Here is a 16,089-nt window from a genome sequence, read left to right on the forward strand (position 1 = left end):
ACTGATTTATTCAAATGCTTCATTGTCCTTGGCCTGCTGGTTGCCTAACACTGAAAGTGAAACTGACATAATTGCCTACTTTGTTATTAATTCAGCAAAATTACTATCCGCTCATTTGAATTAGAAAATTCTAATTTAAATTCCATGCAACTTGTTGCTTCTTAATAAATATAAAAACAAAAACAAAATGAAAAAATTCTACACGCTTCATTTTGACACATAAAACTCACAGCTGGATAAAAGTCATTCATTTCCTCACTGGTTAGACGGTTAGACCCATGAGGCTTGTGTTTTTTTTTTCTTAACACCAGCATACCTCACAAGGGTCAGTGTGACAGAAGCTTCAATTCTACATTGATGGCGTGATGATAACATAACATGTTGACAATGTTCAAAACAGGACACTGAACATTTATAGCATCACACTGCTTTTGGGAGCTTTGTTGCCTTCTCATACTGCATAATAAGACCACATGTTCCCCAAGTAAGCAACACACAAGTATCCAGTCATCCAGGACACAAAAGAAAATGTGACTCTGCAGAAAAGGTCCCCTTCTTCCACAGCGAGGCCCAGTTCTGATGCTCGCATGTACCTTACTGACTCTCTGGGCGGTGGGCAGAGCTTGGCTTGGGCAGCACGACTGGTTTACAGCCGTTAATAAAGGTATCACTGATGCTTTTCTATCAGGAGCAACGTTTGCTTATTCAGGTACTTTAACTATAAAATCTCAAAGCAATGTTCTTTCCATAGATGCTCACCACTGCAGAACAGGAACACCCAAAACAAGAGTTGCAGCATTGGAGATGCTCTGACCCGCTTATTTACCCTTGTTCAATTTGTTGCACTCACCTATATCTCGTATTTCTAACACATTCACTCTAAGGACAAAATGTTCACCCTCATATCCCACCATAATCAAGCTTATTTCCACCACACATCAGTGGTCATAATGTTATGCACGATTGGCGTATGATTACCTCATCACACCGGGGATATGGGAAAGCATGCCAGTATGAAGCATATTCTGACCAGATAACATCAGTGTACTGTAACAGTAGATGTTTCACTGTCAGGAATAATGTTGAGTTTTGAAGAAGAGTCGCGTGTGGCAAAAATAATGTATTTTGACATTTTACTTGATTCGATGAAAGCCACATAAGTGATGGTGAAATGGATGGCTGTGGTTTCTGCCTGATATATATTATGCAGCAACACAATCACAACGAAAGGAAATCTCTTTCTGACACGGTAAATGTAAAGAAATGTATCACTGAAGTTAAAGTTGAAGGCAACATTCTTGTGGAAATTTTCTATATTTTGTATGGTAAAATGATGATTGGCGTTTCTCCCGCATCACCCCGTTTGCACCCGTGGTGCACATCACAGGCTCCGTGGTATAAATCAAGAGAAATGGCCGTTAAACGCGGCCCGACGCACTTCTACATCAAGTACATTGTAGCAAACACATGTAGGTCAGCTCAGCAGAGGAAATACTGTCATGAGCACGATGTGAGGTTATTTATTGTCCCAGTCGATGAGACAAAAAAAAAAAAAAAAGGTTGGAAACCCCGGATTAGCTGGCTTCATCCTGCTGTGTGATTATTAAAACTACCGCAATGACTGAGCCGTCAAAGGAAAGATGAGGAGAAAAACGCAGCAAATAATGAATTTGCTGGCATGTCTGAGTGTGGGTGAATAGGAATACCACCTACCTAGTGAAGCACAAGCGGGCGCAGAATCACGTTCAGCAGCTTATTTCTTCTTTCCGGGAGACCAGAGCGGCGTGTACCTCACCTTTTGTCTTCCCGATCTCGTGATAGTGGAGCTAGATGTGAAGGCTACAAGCTGCTGCGGCATCAACACGGCTGGACCGAGCTAGCTGCGACGAGCCAGTCGGCTATAGTCCCGACCGCATCGAAAAGAATACAAAAACCTGTACGCATTTCCTCCCCCCCCCCAAAAAAAACACCACCGCTTCGACTGTCCTCCACTGTGGCAGATTAGGGGTTAAACTATTTGACCATATAGCTTAGCTATGTGGTCATATATTTATTTATTTTACAGTTTACCGATGCCGTAGATGTCTTTGCTTCCAAGACGAGGATCGGTTCGGTACATTTAGCGCTTATATTGTTGGAGCATGAAGCAAACACGGTCTGTAGAAATCCCCGGAGGATGGGGCTTTGCGGCAAGCTTTGCCACTCTGGACGTCTCTCCGTGTGATGAGTAAATGCGCAAAAATGGCTCCCCTTGACGTTGAAACGGTGGTAGTACAGGCTATAGAAAAGAGTGTAGGATGCTAAAAACATATATCTAAATAATTTAGAATTTTATCATAATTTTAGGACCTTTTATCACAAGATAACACTAACACATTAGATAGATTAACTGTACGATGGGTGATGGATGTTTGAAAGCTTTTATTTCTGTTAATTGTGATTATTTTCTGCTCACAATTAATACAAACATATTTAGAAATAAAATATGTCAGGCCAATTCAAACCATTTCTAAAAACAGAATTAATGAAAAGTATCTTCACTATCTGCTTAAAGTTATTTTCAAAAGGTACTTTTAATCTGACAAGACTGATTGGGAAGTATTGTGTAACTTATTGAGTATGATGGCAGAAATCAGTATTGCGATTATTCACCCTCTTGAAATTTTTACCCTTTTTATTGACTTTACAAACCAGTGTTGTTTCAAACAAACAAACAAACAAAATGTTGTTTCTTTTACAAAACAACAGCAAACACCTTTTAACGTCAATATGACAATGGATTTAGAATAAATAAAGTACTTTTGAACTGATTTCCCCAGAATAAAGACAATTCTTTTAAAAAAAAAAATACAGAACTATTTATTGAATAGATAATAGAAAAACATCTGTTTGCTTTAGCTAAGTCATTGTCTTGCTGAAAAAAATAACTGTCCTACTGCCAAGAAGCGTTCCCACAGCATCATGCTGCCCCAACCATGCTTCACTATTCCCCAACCAGTAGTGGTGATGTATTTATGATGACATGTAGTGTTCTGTGTTTCCCAAACGCAGGATCTTGTTTGATGACCAAAAGGTTCCATTTTTGTCTCATCAGACCAAAGAACTTCCATTTCACTCGAGTCGCCCACATGCCTTTGAAAACTCTAGTTGAGCTGATGTGGATTCTCTTCAACAGTGGCTTTCTCACTGCCTCTCTCCCTTAGAGTATCGACTGGTGAAGAACCTGAATAACAGCAGAGCGTTAGCTGCAGAGGTTTGTAGCGCCCTGTGTCCTGGCGTCCTCTCTCATCAGTCTCCTTGCATGATCCCTCAGTTTGTGAGGATGGAATGATGTACATGTGTCAAATGCCACACATTTCTTAGCCACGGATTTAACTGAACTTCAGGGGATGTTCAGTTTTTTTCTAACCAACCTCTCTTACATTTTTCAATAATTTTTTCTCTGATATGCCAGAGGTATTATTTTGCCTTCATGCTGTGATGGCAGCCAAGAATAGTGAATAACCAAAGAACGCACCTTCCAGATACATATATCTTCATATTAAGGTCACCTAAGACACAGTCCTCACACTCAGGTGATTTTTAATCCATTCATTGTGAGACTACCAGCACTGACTGGTTGACTCACTTTATGTTAAATATTTTTGTCATCATTTTGTCGAAATTTGTTTTCACTTTGACATTAAAGAGGGTTTTTTTTGTAAATCTTTTTTCCCAGAGAAGCCAAATGTTGATTGATAAATTTGTAAAAGCAATAATAATGGCAACACATCAAAGAGGTGAGTACTTTTTAGGCACTGGATTTTATGCCATACATAACACAGACTAAACTATGGTTCATCTATCTCCCTATAGACTCTCTCTAGTGTTCATGCTTGACGTTTGTCACATTCTCTCTTCGGACCGGTTTCTGCTGCCGGCTACTTTTTAAACATTCTTTAGGTTATTGCTGAAGGTGTACAGAAGTGCTTTAAAATAACAACACAGTGATTTATAGTATACAATTAAGATTACCTTGACAACTGCTTACTGTTAGTTTGTTCCAGCTGTTAATTTCCTCAAGTAAAACAAAATCCCATTAGATTAAATTAATAAGGATTGAATAATTACTGGAAGCCAAAAACAAGATAACAAAAACTTTTAATTACCACAGTAAAAATACATTTTACATAAAAACAATAAAAAAAACATCAAAATAAAAAAACAAAAACATTTCAAAATCAAAATAAGAAACAATCTGAAACTATATTTATAAAAACACAGCCTTTTATTGAATCAGGTTACACACCTATGAAGAACTTTGCCCTTTGAACTTTTTTTGACAGCTTTACAAATGAATATCTTTCTTCAAGCATAGTTTCATTTATCATCACAATCACGTTGTGCATCCTGCACTGGAATGACAGTTCAGTGTTGCAGCAGAGAGATCTAGAATTTATTTCCAGATTTGCTCTGCAGTGCATCAGATGACGACAGGTTTCTCATCATTCCTCAAAGATCAACCATAATTTCACAAGTGTTTTATAGCGTGAGGTCATGTTTATGGATTTCATATCAGGCGTACTGACACATGATCAGGCTAATTTACAGTAATGTGGGCTGCTGCTGTAAGATTAATGAGGATCCTTCATGCAGCAGCTTTTACAGCAGAGAAGACAAATCGTTTATAGTTTGGAGTATTGCTTAGATCAAAGCTACACAAAGAAAAACTAAGGAGCTGTTTATAACATTCCTGTCATAGTAAGTGATTATGTGCAACAAATCTCCACGTTGTACAAAGTTTAACTCCCGAGAGTATTCTGATTATTGAATGTGTAGAGTCTTTCAGACAGCAAATATTGTGTAATCAATATTATTCTCATCTAAAGCGTATCCATTCTTCAAGTAAGCGTATGACGGCTGTCACTGATGCACATAACCCAAAGAGCTAACGCATTAGGACTTCTCTGTTTCTCAATGGACGTGACGGAGACACAACAATGTCATCAGAATCATCAGATTCAACTACAGCATCCGCATCAACCTCTGCTGAGAAATGAAGTTCCTGTTGAGCTGTAAGGGAACAGACAAGGTCTTCAAAATTCTATCTGCTCAAACCCAACTGTTATTAATAATATGTTCATTCATGTGTCAGTAAAACAGTGAAATGGAGGAAACTGACATCTTTTTTTGTTCACTCTCTAACCTTGTGCTTGTTGTCTGCTGGAGACAGAATGAAGATCTTCTTCCTTTTCTGCATTTTTACTAAGAGATGCAGAACCTGAAAAAGAAAATAATAATAACACAAAAATAACCAGTTATTTCTAAACTGTCGCAGTAAATCCTCAGAGATGTGAGTAGAATCTGGATGCATTTTAAAAATAATTCAAGGCAAATACAACCCACCCCCCCAAAAAAACAAAAAACTGCACTGTCCAATACAGACGTGCTTGAGACAGCAAGCACCTGGTGTTTGTAAAACGCCAAGTGTTTCTGATGAAAAAAAAGAGAACAACGCATGTTCTCATAATGTGGCATTTATTATATTGAGTAAGAAAAAATGCAACAACCTTGTTGCACAAGTATGTACACACTTAAATACTTTGTTGAACCGCTTCTTGTTTTATATATTTTCAGTCTATGAGCATGACACATCTTCACTTGCTCACTCTAGCCTGCAAACTTAGCCAAATGTATGTTTGTGAGGACATCTCTTGTCTGCAGCCCTGTGACTACAGACACTGTTCTGTTGCCGTCTCGTGAAGGGGATATTCTAGGCTGTCAATTTTTTTTATTTTATGCATAATTTCCATAGCAGTCTCCAGAACATAAAATCCTTTTTTATTACCTTGTTTTGACTTTTGATTTGCTGACTTGGTGCAGCCAGCCTCCCCAGAACAGCCTGCACTGTTCGCAACAGATTTCTTAACAATCTGCTGCATCTTCTGGCAAACACTGAAATACCTGAGCTCCCTCAGGTATAGAAGTACAGTCTGATCTTGTTCACAGATTTATTGTTGCATGTCCAGTAAGGTTTGTAACACAGGTAAACTCTGAAGTATTTATTTTCATCCTTCCTATAAATGAATTATAAAAATATAGTAAATAAAGTTAAAACTAAGAGTCTCTATACTTAAGGAACCAAACTTCATCTTAAGTGTGGATCAGTGTTTAATGTTCTGGATCAGTTTGAAGTTGCATGAGAAAAGTCTTTTGAAAGAACTTATAATCAAAGTTCTTTATATCACAGAAACCTGGCATATTAAATGGCTCCTGTGGACACAGACCTCAGTGTTAAACCTTCAGTTTCTTAAAAACAAAAACCAAAAAAAAAAACACCCCCTTTGCTGCAGATCTGCTCTGGTAGTGCTCTCTCAACTGAAGCCATCAAATACAGAGGCAGGCTAAATATGAACAAAATATCCTCAGCCACTACTCTGCTCCGTGGAGCCATATGCCGATCACACCTTAGTGATTACAGCTATGGGAACCAGGAGGTCCCTAAAGTCTCACAGGGTCATTCTGGACCATCCAGCAGCCACAGATCTTTACAAATCATTACCAGCTCACAGATCTGCTGAGTACCGTCATCAGTCTTTATCTCAGGCTGTCTGGTTGGTGGAGGGCGAGTTCTGTCGAGCACAGATCTATCACTACCCATAAAGGTGTCAGGGGAGTAATGAAGACCAGTTCGGAGAATCAGAACCGAGTTTTACAGCAGCATAAATCAAGACAGGCTCCTGACTCTGGCCCATGTTGGCTGTGGAGGATTTACTGTTGAATCTCCAAAGGATTATTAACCACAACACAAACTACACTGAGGTGTGGGAGATTATTCTACTGGAAAATGACTGAAAAATAAAGTCATGGAAACAGATGTAATGATTGACAATGAAATTAGAGACAACCCTAAATAGGCCCAAATTGTAGTACCTTCTGGAGTAAACAGTTAAAAAGTTAAACGTCCGGGTTTTGACTTGGCCATTGCATCTCATTGATGTTCTTCATTTTCACCTACATTTTCTGCCATCTGGGTAAATTGCCCTGCTGAAGACCCAGTTTTACGATTCTGCTGTCAGATACATACTGTTGGAGTTTACTAAGTATTTGATTATTTATTAGCTAAATAATAACTATTATTGATCCAAAATGATACTAATGATTACAGATGGTAGATGAGCTATTATTTTTTCCTGATAGTCAGGCCAGAAAACTGCAATTGGCGCTCCACTAACCTTTAGGTAACCCTTGGTTTTTCTCATGACTCTAAAAGTGAGCTTTACAGCAAGAAAGTTAAAATCCTAGCTGAACTGGGGCTTTCTGCATGACATTACTACTGGTTTTGTCCAACTGCTGATGAATGTAAACTGTAGATATGGGAACCAACCTTACCTTTTCTCCTGGGAGAATCTGTGAAGCCAGCCCTGCCTGGTACCAGAGCAGGTGGACAGTTTTCAGTTGGAGAAGGCACAGCGAATCCTGAGCTGAAGCACAGGCAAAAATATTCTAAAAAATATTTTGGCTGTAATTGTTCAAAATTCTGTGTAAAAAAATGAGCAACCTCTTTATTGCAAAGCTGCAACGAGCCAAATGTCCCCTGAAGGCAGATTGTATTAATGTCAAAGCAGCAACATCCAGGCCTCCACCAGAAGTTTTACTGTTTAAGGAAACTTCTGACTGAAAAAAGAAGATGAACAGGAGATAAAACAAGTCTCCATGAATGCCTTTTAGGGCCATCTAGTGGTTGTTTTATGTGTACTGAAACTGAATATTTTCAGCACAAAACATAAATGATAAAATGGCCGACGCTTGTATAGTGCCTTGTCAGTGCTAGGACGCTAAAGTGACTTATACTACAGTCAGTCATTCACCTATTCACTAGCTGTGATGGGTTTTATTTAGAGACATCGGAGTAGAATACAAATGCAGTTCACACTGAGTGTGTGAGCCATGTTCCCTTCTCTTTCTGCTTCACATTTATTCCCTACGTTTTGTTGGTACATCTCATGGAATGACATGAAAATACACAGTTTGTAAAAGTATGGAAAAGTTCAAGTGGCATGAATACCTTTGTAAAAGGTTTGTGTGTGTGTGTGTGTGTGTGTGTGTGTGTGTGTGTGTGTGGTGAAACACCTTTTTCTCTGTGTTTTTTAGAAAATCTTTCAGCCACGAATTTCTGAAGAGATGGCTCCTTATCACTGACTGTAACATCACAATGTCCTGCACACAGAACACAGAAGAAATGTTCTGTGTTTCTTATATAACACTTCTCTTAGCCATCGGCGACTTCCTTTACATGGCTATAGTGTCACCTACCCTCTGTCTGTGCTGTCTCCAGTTTGTCTGAATGATCAAAGCTGCCTTTTCTTTGTTTGTCATCTCTGCATCTATGTTCAGTGCTTCCTCTCCTTCCTCCTCCTCCTGATACCCAGCAGGCCTCTCCTCTTCCCCCTCCTGACCTTCTCCGCGCTGAGCCTCAGGATGCTCCGTCACTGTGGAAGAAGGTGAGCACACCTCAGTCTGTACGAGTTCGCTTCTGTCCTCCAAAGTTTGAATCCTTGTCAATAACTGCTCCAACTCCTGTCTAGAAAAAAGAACAGCAAATCTATATTTGATCAGATAAAAACAATGAAGAGGTAGTCAGAGCAGGTGTGCCATTTCATATGATGGCAAGCAACGGCAACATAGTAGCCACAGAGTGGAGATTAATACCTGAAGTATGTTTCTGTTTGTTGGAATGCTAAAGCTAAGAGCTGATGGGGAAAATTGTGTTATGGTAAAGAAAGAAAAAAGTAAGAAAACTATGGGTTAAAATCTAATTTCAGCAACAGGGTAACAGTTACATTTTTTCTTATTATTTAGTAGACCTAATATTAAACCAGTGGTGGGGATCAATAATGTAATATTGGTGCATTACTAGACAATACCTGTCAATTCTGGCCATTTTAAATTATATTAAAGAAGCTAGTAACACAACAACCTGCCAATATTTATATTTCTGTGAACCATTAAGAAGTCATTTCATTTTTGGAGAAACATTTACAAGAAAAAAAAAACCCATTGAAAATGTATTAATTCCACTAACAGGCCTGGATTTCTTAATTACTGTACCACATCTCTTTCATAAAATTATTAATTAGCTTAGATGTGTGAATTTTTATTGTCATCCTTTGAGAAATATTGTTTGATAGTTAATTTAGTAGTGCATGTTAGAATTCAGAAAGAGAAGAGTGCATGTGTTACAGGTATTAGCAAAATGTCGATACGTGATTGGTTAACAAAACATCCTCATAAACATCCAGTTATCGCATTATTGGTTGCCACGCGGCTCACTTCTATAAATAACGTTTTGATGATGTGGATTCTGAAAGTGCTCCATATGATGCTCACGACTACATGTTCAAAACACAGAGCTGCAAAAAGATGCTATTTGTTGAATGACATACAGGGACAAAAACACCAGATATTTCCGTTTTAATGTAATGAGTGTAGCAGAGTTTTTTCTCCAGTATTTGCCCTGCAGCTCTCTGTGGTTGCTGGTTGATTGGCCCATCGTGACACACAGTGCATGATTACAAACTCACCGATGCTGCTGTTCCACTCTGTCCTGCTGTTTTTTGTGTTTAGCTTTCAGCCGCTCAGTCTCTTCTGCCAGCTCATCTCTTTCTTTCCTCAGCTGCATCACTTCATCACTGGAAACACAAACAAATACGAAACACAAAACTGATTTATTCTGCTGCTGGAAAAAAAAAAAGAAAATATTGCAAATAAACTACTTCCCCTCAGTATTCCGTCAAATGTCAATATTTAAAGATTTTCAGGCGTTAGCATGCCAAGGTTAACCTGCACCTGCCTCTACAGTCATCTCTTCTTATCATCTGCAGGTCCCACAAATCATTAAACAAAACAAAGCTTTCCAATGTTCAAAAGAAGGCAATTTATTTTGCAAGTAAAACTTTTGGCAAGTTTTACTTGCAAAAAGCACTTGATATTTTTGAGTGAGTGTGCATTTAGTCAGCAAGTCTACTCACATCAAAATACTGAAGGGCACAACGTTAAATTCATATTGTAGAAAACTGGAAACCTTATTCAATAGCCACGTTATTTTCTCTATTTTGATCAAGACCTAAAAAGTGACAAAAGCAAACACTTTCCAGTTCCTTTAGTCATTTCTACCAGGCCACAACTTTAAAAGTTTTAAAATCCATCCTTCTTAGGCTGATGCCATACATTTTGTCTATTAATTAAGCAGATATGTTGTTAATCAAGCTGAACGCTTGCTCACCTTTGACTGGACAGCCTCTCTTGAAGCTCCGCCCTCTCCTCCTCCAATTGGCCGAGGCGTTCCCTCAGAGCAGAAACCTCTCTTTTTTGCTCAGTGACTGTTCCCCTGGAGACCACTGCATCTGTTGCCAGGGGAAACCCCGGGACCTCTGTGGGCATAGCCGGGGCCTCCTCATTGAACGTGGCTCTGCTCTTTACTGACTGGGCGTGTCTTCTGCTGCTCTCCAGCCTCTGATACCACAGGACAGTGGGAGAGGATTTAATGCTTCGAAGTCTCAAACTCTACATTAACAAGTACTTAGAGCTTCCTCTTACCCTGTCCACCTCTAACAGTCTCCTCAACAACCTTTGTCTACTCCACTCTCTGTAACCTATAGTCACAGACACACATGTTCCTCTTATAACTACAGTACAGAACTCTAAATATATTGTAGCAATGATTCATGGTTTCTTATTGGTTTTATACTGAATATATTGAGGGAAAAATGCAGCTAATGGATGTTTTAGATTGCAAAGTTACAAAGAAAAAGAACAAAGTTTTTCTAAACATAATAAAGGTTTTTGTTTCCCTCGGGAGCTGCTGCATAAAGATGGTAATGAGAACGCAAAGACCTTTAATTCCTGCAGCAGGGTCGTCCGTGTTGAGCTCCTCTCTGAGCGCTGCGTTTTCCTGTTGGAGATGCTTCACGTTTTCAGTCAAGCGATGAACGGTGGAGCTTAAAGCTTTCTGCTGCCTCTGAGAACATTTACTTTCTGCTCGACTGCTGCTGACAAACGGACAGAAGGAGACTGAAATGAGCACATGTTTTACATTCACCACGTGACCATCACACAGGAATGGCCTGGTGATCAGAAAGCATGTTTTGAAAAATCAGCCCTAACAAGCGACTGGACGGCAAATCTTTAGTGACCACTGAACGCACCACACTAATGTCACCAAAAGAGCCAGAGAAAGAAAGACTTTCAGCAGATTACAAGAAGAATAAATGTAGTACAAAGAGGTGGCTGTGTTGTCCTTTCAAATTGTCATTGAAAAGGGATTATTTGGAAAGGCTGAGGGCCTTTTGGAAATCTCAGATTTACATTTGGCCCCTCATGGCAGAGGGAACCAATATCAGTCAGCATCAGTCTTACATCTGTATCAGCACGTCAAATATTTCCAGAAACTGGAAATTTGCCACAAAATCCTGATCATGTTGGATTCCCGATGCAGTTATTAGGCCCCATTTGTTAGCTTCAGAACAGCTTTATAAAACATCAGTGTATGTTACGTTGCAACAAGATGAATTCCCAAGAAAGAGATTGTTTGTGTTTCAGTTGCTCACACCTTTTCTCTGCAGAATCTAAAAGTATCCTCAATCTTTGAATCTGAAAGATGAGAATCACAAAACATTGTTCAAATATTATCTTTTAACGGCCTCCGTTACACTTCACTTAAACCTGAACAGATTTAACAATAATTTCAAAGCAGTTTTACCTCCTTGAGGTATGTTTCTACAGTGATCCTCAGCTCCTCTAGGTTGGTGGTCCTCAACTCACTTTGGAGTTTACTATGGAAAACAGGAATCAGCCGAAAATATTGCAGTTCTAAAGACAGCAGTGCATTCGCAGTGAAATAAAGAACCAGTTTACCTTAACGAGTTTTCCTTCTCTCGGCACTGCTGCTCCAGCTTTAGGATTCTCTGCTTCAGCCCACTGACAATCTAAAGGAAAATATTTATCTTAAAAGATGGATAAATATATTTTAAGACGTTTCATACGTTCACCAACAAAATGGACAAACTCACCACACTCCCCTCCTTTCTCTTGTCGACCAAACTACGAATGTATTCAGAGCCCTACCAACATTGAAGGAACATTTTTAGAATCCAAACAAAAAAAAGGCATTCAGAGTGAAATTTAAAAACAATTCTGTGATCCTACTTTTGTGGGGTCTAAAAGTTCTTCTATTTGTTTCTCTCTTTTAGCACCATCTTCCTCCAGGCGACGCAGTTTGACTTTCATTTGCTGGTTGTCAGACTTCTGAGCCTGTAGAGTCTGACCACAAAACACACAGCAAGTTCAACATGCAATAAATACGTATGCAAATCCAGACCATTCTAAAACAGTCTAGCCATCGCTACGAAAACTACATGCAGATCACTGAAAAGCAGAAAAATGCCCCGACTTTTTGGAATTCACTTTCAATTCAATTCAGTTTATTTACACAGCACCAATTCACAACAAAAGTCAACAAAAAATGATTTAAATTCAATCAAACATATATTCCAAATGCTTCTAGTTATCAAACAGTACAGCATTCTCAATTAATTATTCAAAGTATATGAAAACGTTTCTAAGGAAATATTGTCGTTATTTATTTTATTTTTTAATTTCCTTCATAAAGCCACTACATTCAAAAATATTCATATATAAATATATATACAAAACCACACAATATGTTTAATATGTCAAAGAAAATACACAATTGATCAATAGAAATGTAAACTAATTTGGCTGACAAAAAAACTGTCTAAAACTGGAAATAACTTTAATACACACAGAAAATTAGTGTCATAAAAGGTTAAAAAGTGTTTCCTCCTCATGTTTTTTAAACACAAACATTAGGTCCAAAACTAAGAATATTGTTTAATATTTTTAAAAGGAAATCTTCCTTTTAATAGTACCTAACACCAAAACATATGACACATTAAACACCTGCAACAGTCAAATCTGGTGCTCACTTTCTATTGATCAGGAATTTTGTTCATTTTCATTTCTTCCACCTCCAGTGAATTAATGTCTGTCAGTGTTGTGATTCTTAGCTCACATGTCCTCCCCGACTCCATCGCTGAAATGTGCAATACAAATAAACTCGATTGATTGATCTTTACCTTTTTGAGGCGAATAATCTCGTCATACATGCTGTCTTTATCTTGATAGTCACCAGCACCTATTGTAAACCCTGCAAAACATTAAATGGGTGCATAGAATGAAAAAGAAGAAATCTCTAAGCAAATTACTTTCCTTACTAAGTTTGACCTCCACAGCTTGCAAACTTATGAACATGCTCTTACCATTAGATGCAGAAAGGTGTTTCTTTAAGCTTGATTTCTGTTTTAGCAGCTGTGAACAGTCAGCAGACTCTAGACTCACCATGTATGGCACACCTGAGAGTGCAGAGAAAACAAAAGTTACGTTCTCCTGAGGAGAAGCGTTTTCTAAGAAGCTTCAGCTGGGTTTTGAAAACGGAGCTTACCATGGCCGTTGCTGAGGGACGTGAGGTGAGCTGAGCGGTGCTCCCTTGAAGTGTTGCCTCTAGTGTCCCCTAAGGAGGGCCTCGGCAGTCTCCAGGTTGCCACTGCTGCTCTTTTAGAGTTCATATTCAGGCTGGAGAGATATGGAGACCCTGAAAATGCCATAAGGATGCAGCTGAGTGTGTGTTGTTATAGTTACTATAAATGTTCTCAAATTAGCTCAAGCTTTCTTACTTGGAGAAGGTGAAGGCCTCCCAGTAGACTTTTTCCTTGATGTTCTCTAATAAACATGAGGTGTTGGAATAGGATGAAGGCATGTTTCAAACTAAAGCATATATTTTTTATTTTTATTTTTTTACAAAAAAGGGGTTAATAAGCCCGAAAAATATAGTTTACCTTGCTTGAAATATCAGAAGGGAGAGTGAAACCTTCCTCCACCTACAAAAAAAGAGAACAAGGCTAAATAAATAGTCAAAAAAGAAAATAGGTAAGAAGACAAATGCATATTTAAAAACCTTTCAGGTTGTTTCAAGCCTTTAAACACAAGGCTAAAGTAATTTAACACTTTCATTTTTCCGACTGTAAATGTGCTTCAGGATATTTAGAGGACATATTAGCAAACATGTCTAATAGAATGTTTGATACATTCTATTAGACAGATTACTGTTTTAGTATTTATAGAAAGTATGTGCACGTCGACGTTTGCTTATGGCTAGATTATGCCGACTAAATAGGAATTTACAATAAAATATTGTAACTAATAGAAAAACCAACCATCGATAGGTGTAAGACTGGATCTACATGGAGTTCGATGGATTTTACAGAAGAATCTCACAACGCGGTTTAAGTATAAGATTAAAATGTACAGATAACAGTTGTGGTTTTTGGTGTAAAAGACTCACCAGCTCTTCACAGTCCTCATCAGTTGGGACATCACTCTCCTCCAAAGACATTTTGTGAGTTGAACTGAACATAACTGGTAAACTGAGGTCAAGTAAGCATCAAAACTCTTGCTTCTCGTAAGGTATCCATCCTTTTTCAGTCGAAAGTATTTTTATTCAGCTGGGTCTTCTGGCTAATAGTAGTCAATCACGAGAGTTCAGATAACATGCTCGTTATTCTACATCTTAAAATGATTTTTCGAGAAAATAAAAAAATTTCTCCGGGAATAAGACATGCATTCGTTCATACTCCTTAAAGCGCCGCCGTCTTGTTTGTGTTTTCTCAGCGGTGTAGCAACACTGTTGCTATTTCTCAGTTAAGCTAGCTGGAGAGCTAGAGCACTACCGGAAGTTATCCAAAAGCATTTTCAAATTAAAAGCATTAGCAAAATAATGAAAATATACATTTTAAACAAACACTTCACTGATGGATTTCTTCTGAGTCCCGGGAATCCTTCTGACAATAGGTATTCAATTTACCTGGCAAAAAAGTTCATATTTTCTTAAGGATATGATTCGGCAGGCGGGTCGGTTGTGGGTGAAGGGACACAGCTGATTGTGCTAAGAGACAAACTAGCCTGAATGTTTGGGTTAAAGTTATGTGACAAAGGAGTGATTCAGATTTCATTGTAGATTAAGTCAAACTAGAAAGTGAGATGGAAGAATTAGTTGATTGAGATCATTGCAGCATGAATATTGATTATTGTAAAATAAGTGGGAAACTCTTTTGTAAATCGTCGGTAAACATACATTTGCGCTTTGGCATGTTGTTGGCGTACTGACAGCCACTCAGGGCTGCCCGCACTGACTCGGCTCAGGGATTATGTCACACGCAGCGCCGCGCGCAGTGCCCTAGTGCCTGTAAATTTAATGGTCCAATTAAGGTAATTTAAAAACAGGACATTTCCTCACTTTCTAAAAAAAAACCCCGGGACACCCGGGACAGGACGTGAAATACGGACATGTCCCGGGAAATACGGACGTTTGGTCACCCATCCAGCAGTGACAGAAACATAAACAATGGAGGGAGATGCGCATTTTGTTACTGGAAAAACAGAAACTATTTTGAGTTTCGCTCGCCAAGTTCGATTATTATAAGCAGCTTGGGACTTTTTGTTTTTGTTTTTTTTTAAAGTGCAGATTTAATTAGTTTTTGGGCTTGCAAATAAGCTGACATAACCCCAGAATTTGTCTGTCATCCAGTTAGTTTTAGCCAGACTCATAATCCGTCCCGCTGTGTCTTTCTTAATGTGAATTAATATATTACCTGTGAATGACGTCGAGCTTTGCGTTGCGCTCCAGAAAACTGCAAACATCCAGACTAATATGAACAGCGCAATAAACATGAAAACAGCCCCGAATGAACGAGTCTGTATAGTTGTGCAACTAAAAGCCATTATAAAAAAGCCATTATAATGAGTAATATTAAGATAAGTGTCACAAGTCTGTGCAGCGGGACATTTCAGTCGTGGAGCCGCAGGAGGTGCTCTGTGCGCTGCGCTCTGACAGCAAACGTAGGACCGTAAGGGAGGCTATAAAATCCTATTTATAGTTTTTCAGACAATACTGGAACACAGAAAAACAGCACAAATTACTGAAGTTTTTTTGTACTGTTGTAACCATTAATCCATCTCCCATTCAGCTCAACC

At 38.6% G+C, this 16,089-nt stretch overlaps 2 protein-coding genes across 3 annotated transcripts in view; both read right to left on the minus strand.

Annotated features, from left to right (window-relative positions):
- The window catches only part of LOC122829457 (protein tweety homolog 3-like), a 39,140-nt gene extending 36,934 nt beyond the window's left edge, over positions 1–2,206 (minus strand). The window contains exon 1 of the mRNA XM_044114029.1: positions 1,714–2,206. The gene's annotated coding sequence lies outside the window, so the exon portion shown is untranslated. The remainder of the gene's footprint in view (positions 1–1,713) is intronic.
- Positions 2,207–4,121: 1,915 nt separating this feature from the next.
- iqce (IQ motif containing E) lies at positions 4,122–14,792 on the minus strand. Of its 2 annotated transcripts, none has more exons than XM_044115173.1 (21): positions 14,402–14,792; positions 13,896–13,937; positions 13,734–13,779; positions 13,502–13,651; positions 13,320–13,412; positions 13,137–13,207; positions 12,187–12,300; positions 12,051–12,101; positions 11,896–11,966; positions 11,741–11,813; positions 11,591–11,631; positions 10,876–11,027; positions 10,579–10,634; positions 10,265–10,494; positions 9,564–9,671; positions 8,296–8,563; positions 8,113–8,199; positions 7,541–7,656; positions 7,372–7,463; positions 5,186–5,260; positions 4,122–5,052 (listed from the first exon to the last, which is right to left on the minus strand). In XM_044115173.1, the coding sequence occupies exons 1-21, from the start codon at positions 14,471–14,473 to the stop codon at positions 4,928–4,930; spliced, it is 2,133 nt and encodes a 710-aa protein (XP_043971108.1). In that variant the 5' UTR covers positions 14,474–14,792; the 3' UTR covers positions 4,122–4,927. The 2 variants fall into 2 exon arrangements, with proteins under 2 accessions (XP_043971108.1, XP_043971106.1); XM_044115171.1 differs by having other exon boundaries at positions 4,124–5,052; positions 10,876–11,030.
- Positions 14,793–16,089: the final 1,297 nt, after the last annotated feature.

The sequence above is a fragment of the Gambusia affinis genome, linkage group LG04 (genome assembly GCF_019740435.1).
Source record: "Gambusia affinis linkage group LG04, SWU_Gaff_1.0, whole genome shotgun sequence".
Taxonomy (NCBI): domain Eukaryota; kingdom Metazoa; phylum Chordata; class Actinopteri; order Cyprinodontiformes; family Poeciliidae; genus Gambusia; species Gambusia affinis.

What these genes read in the sequence shown, in the direction of transcription:
- iqce (XM_044115171.1), bottom strand. Translation starts at nt 14,473, where the DNA reads ATGTTCAGTTCAACTCACAAAATGTCTTTGGAGGAGAGTGATGTCCCA. An exon ending in AACTTTTAGACCCCACAAAA is followed by an intron (nt 12,102 to 12,186) that starts GTAGGATCACAG and finishes CAATGTTGGTAG; the next exon opens with GGCTCTGAATACATTCGTAG. An exon ending in TGCAGCTTTGCAATAAAGAG is followed by an intron (nt 7,464 to 7,540) that starts GTTGCTCATTTT and finishes CCTGTGCTTCAG; the next exon opens with CTCAGGATTCGCTGTGCCTT.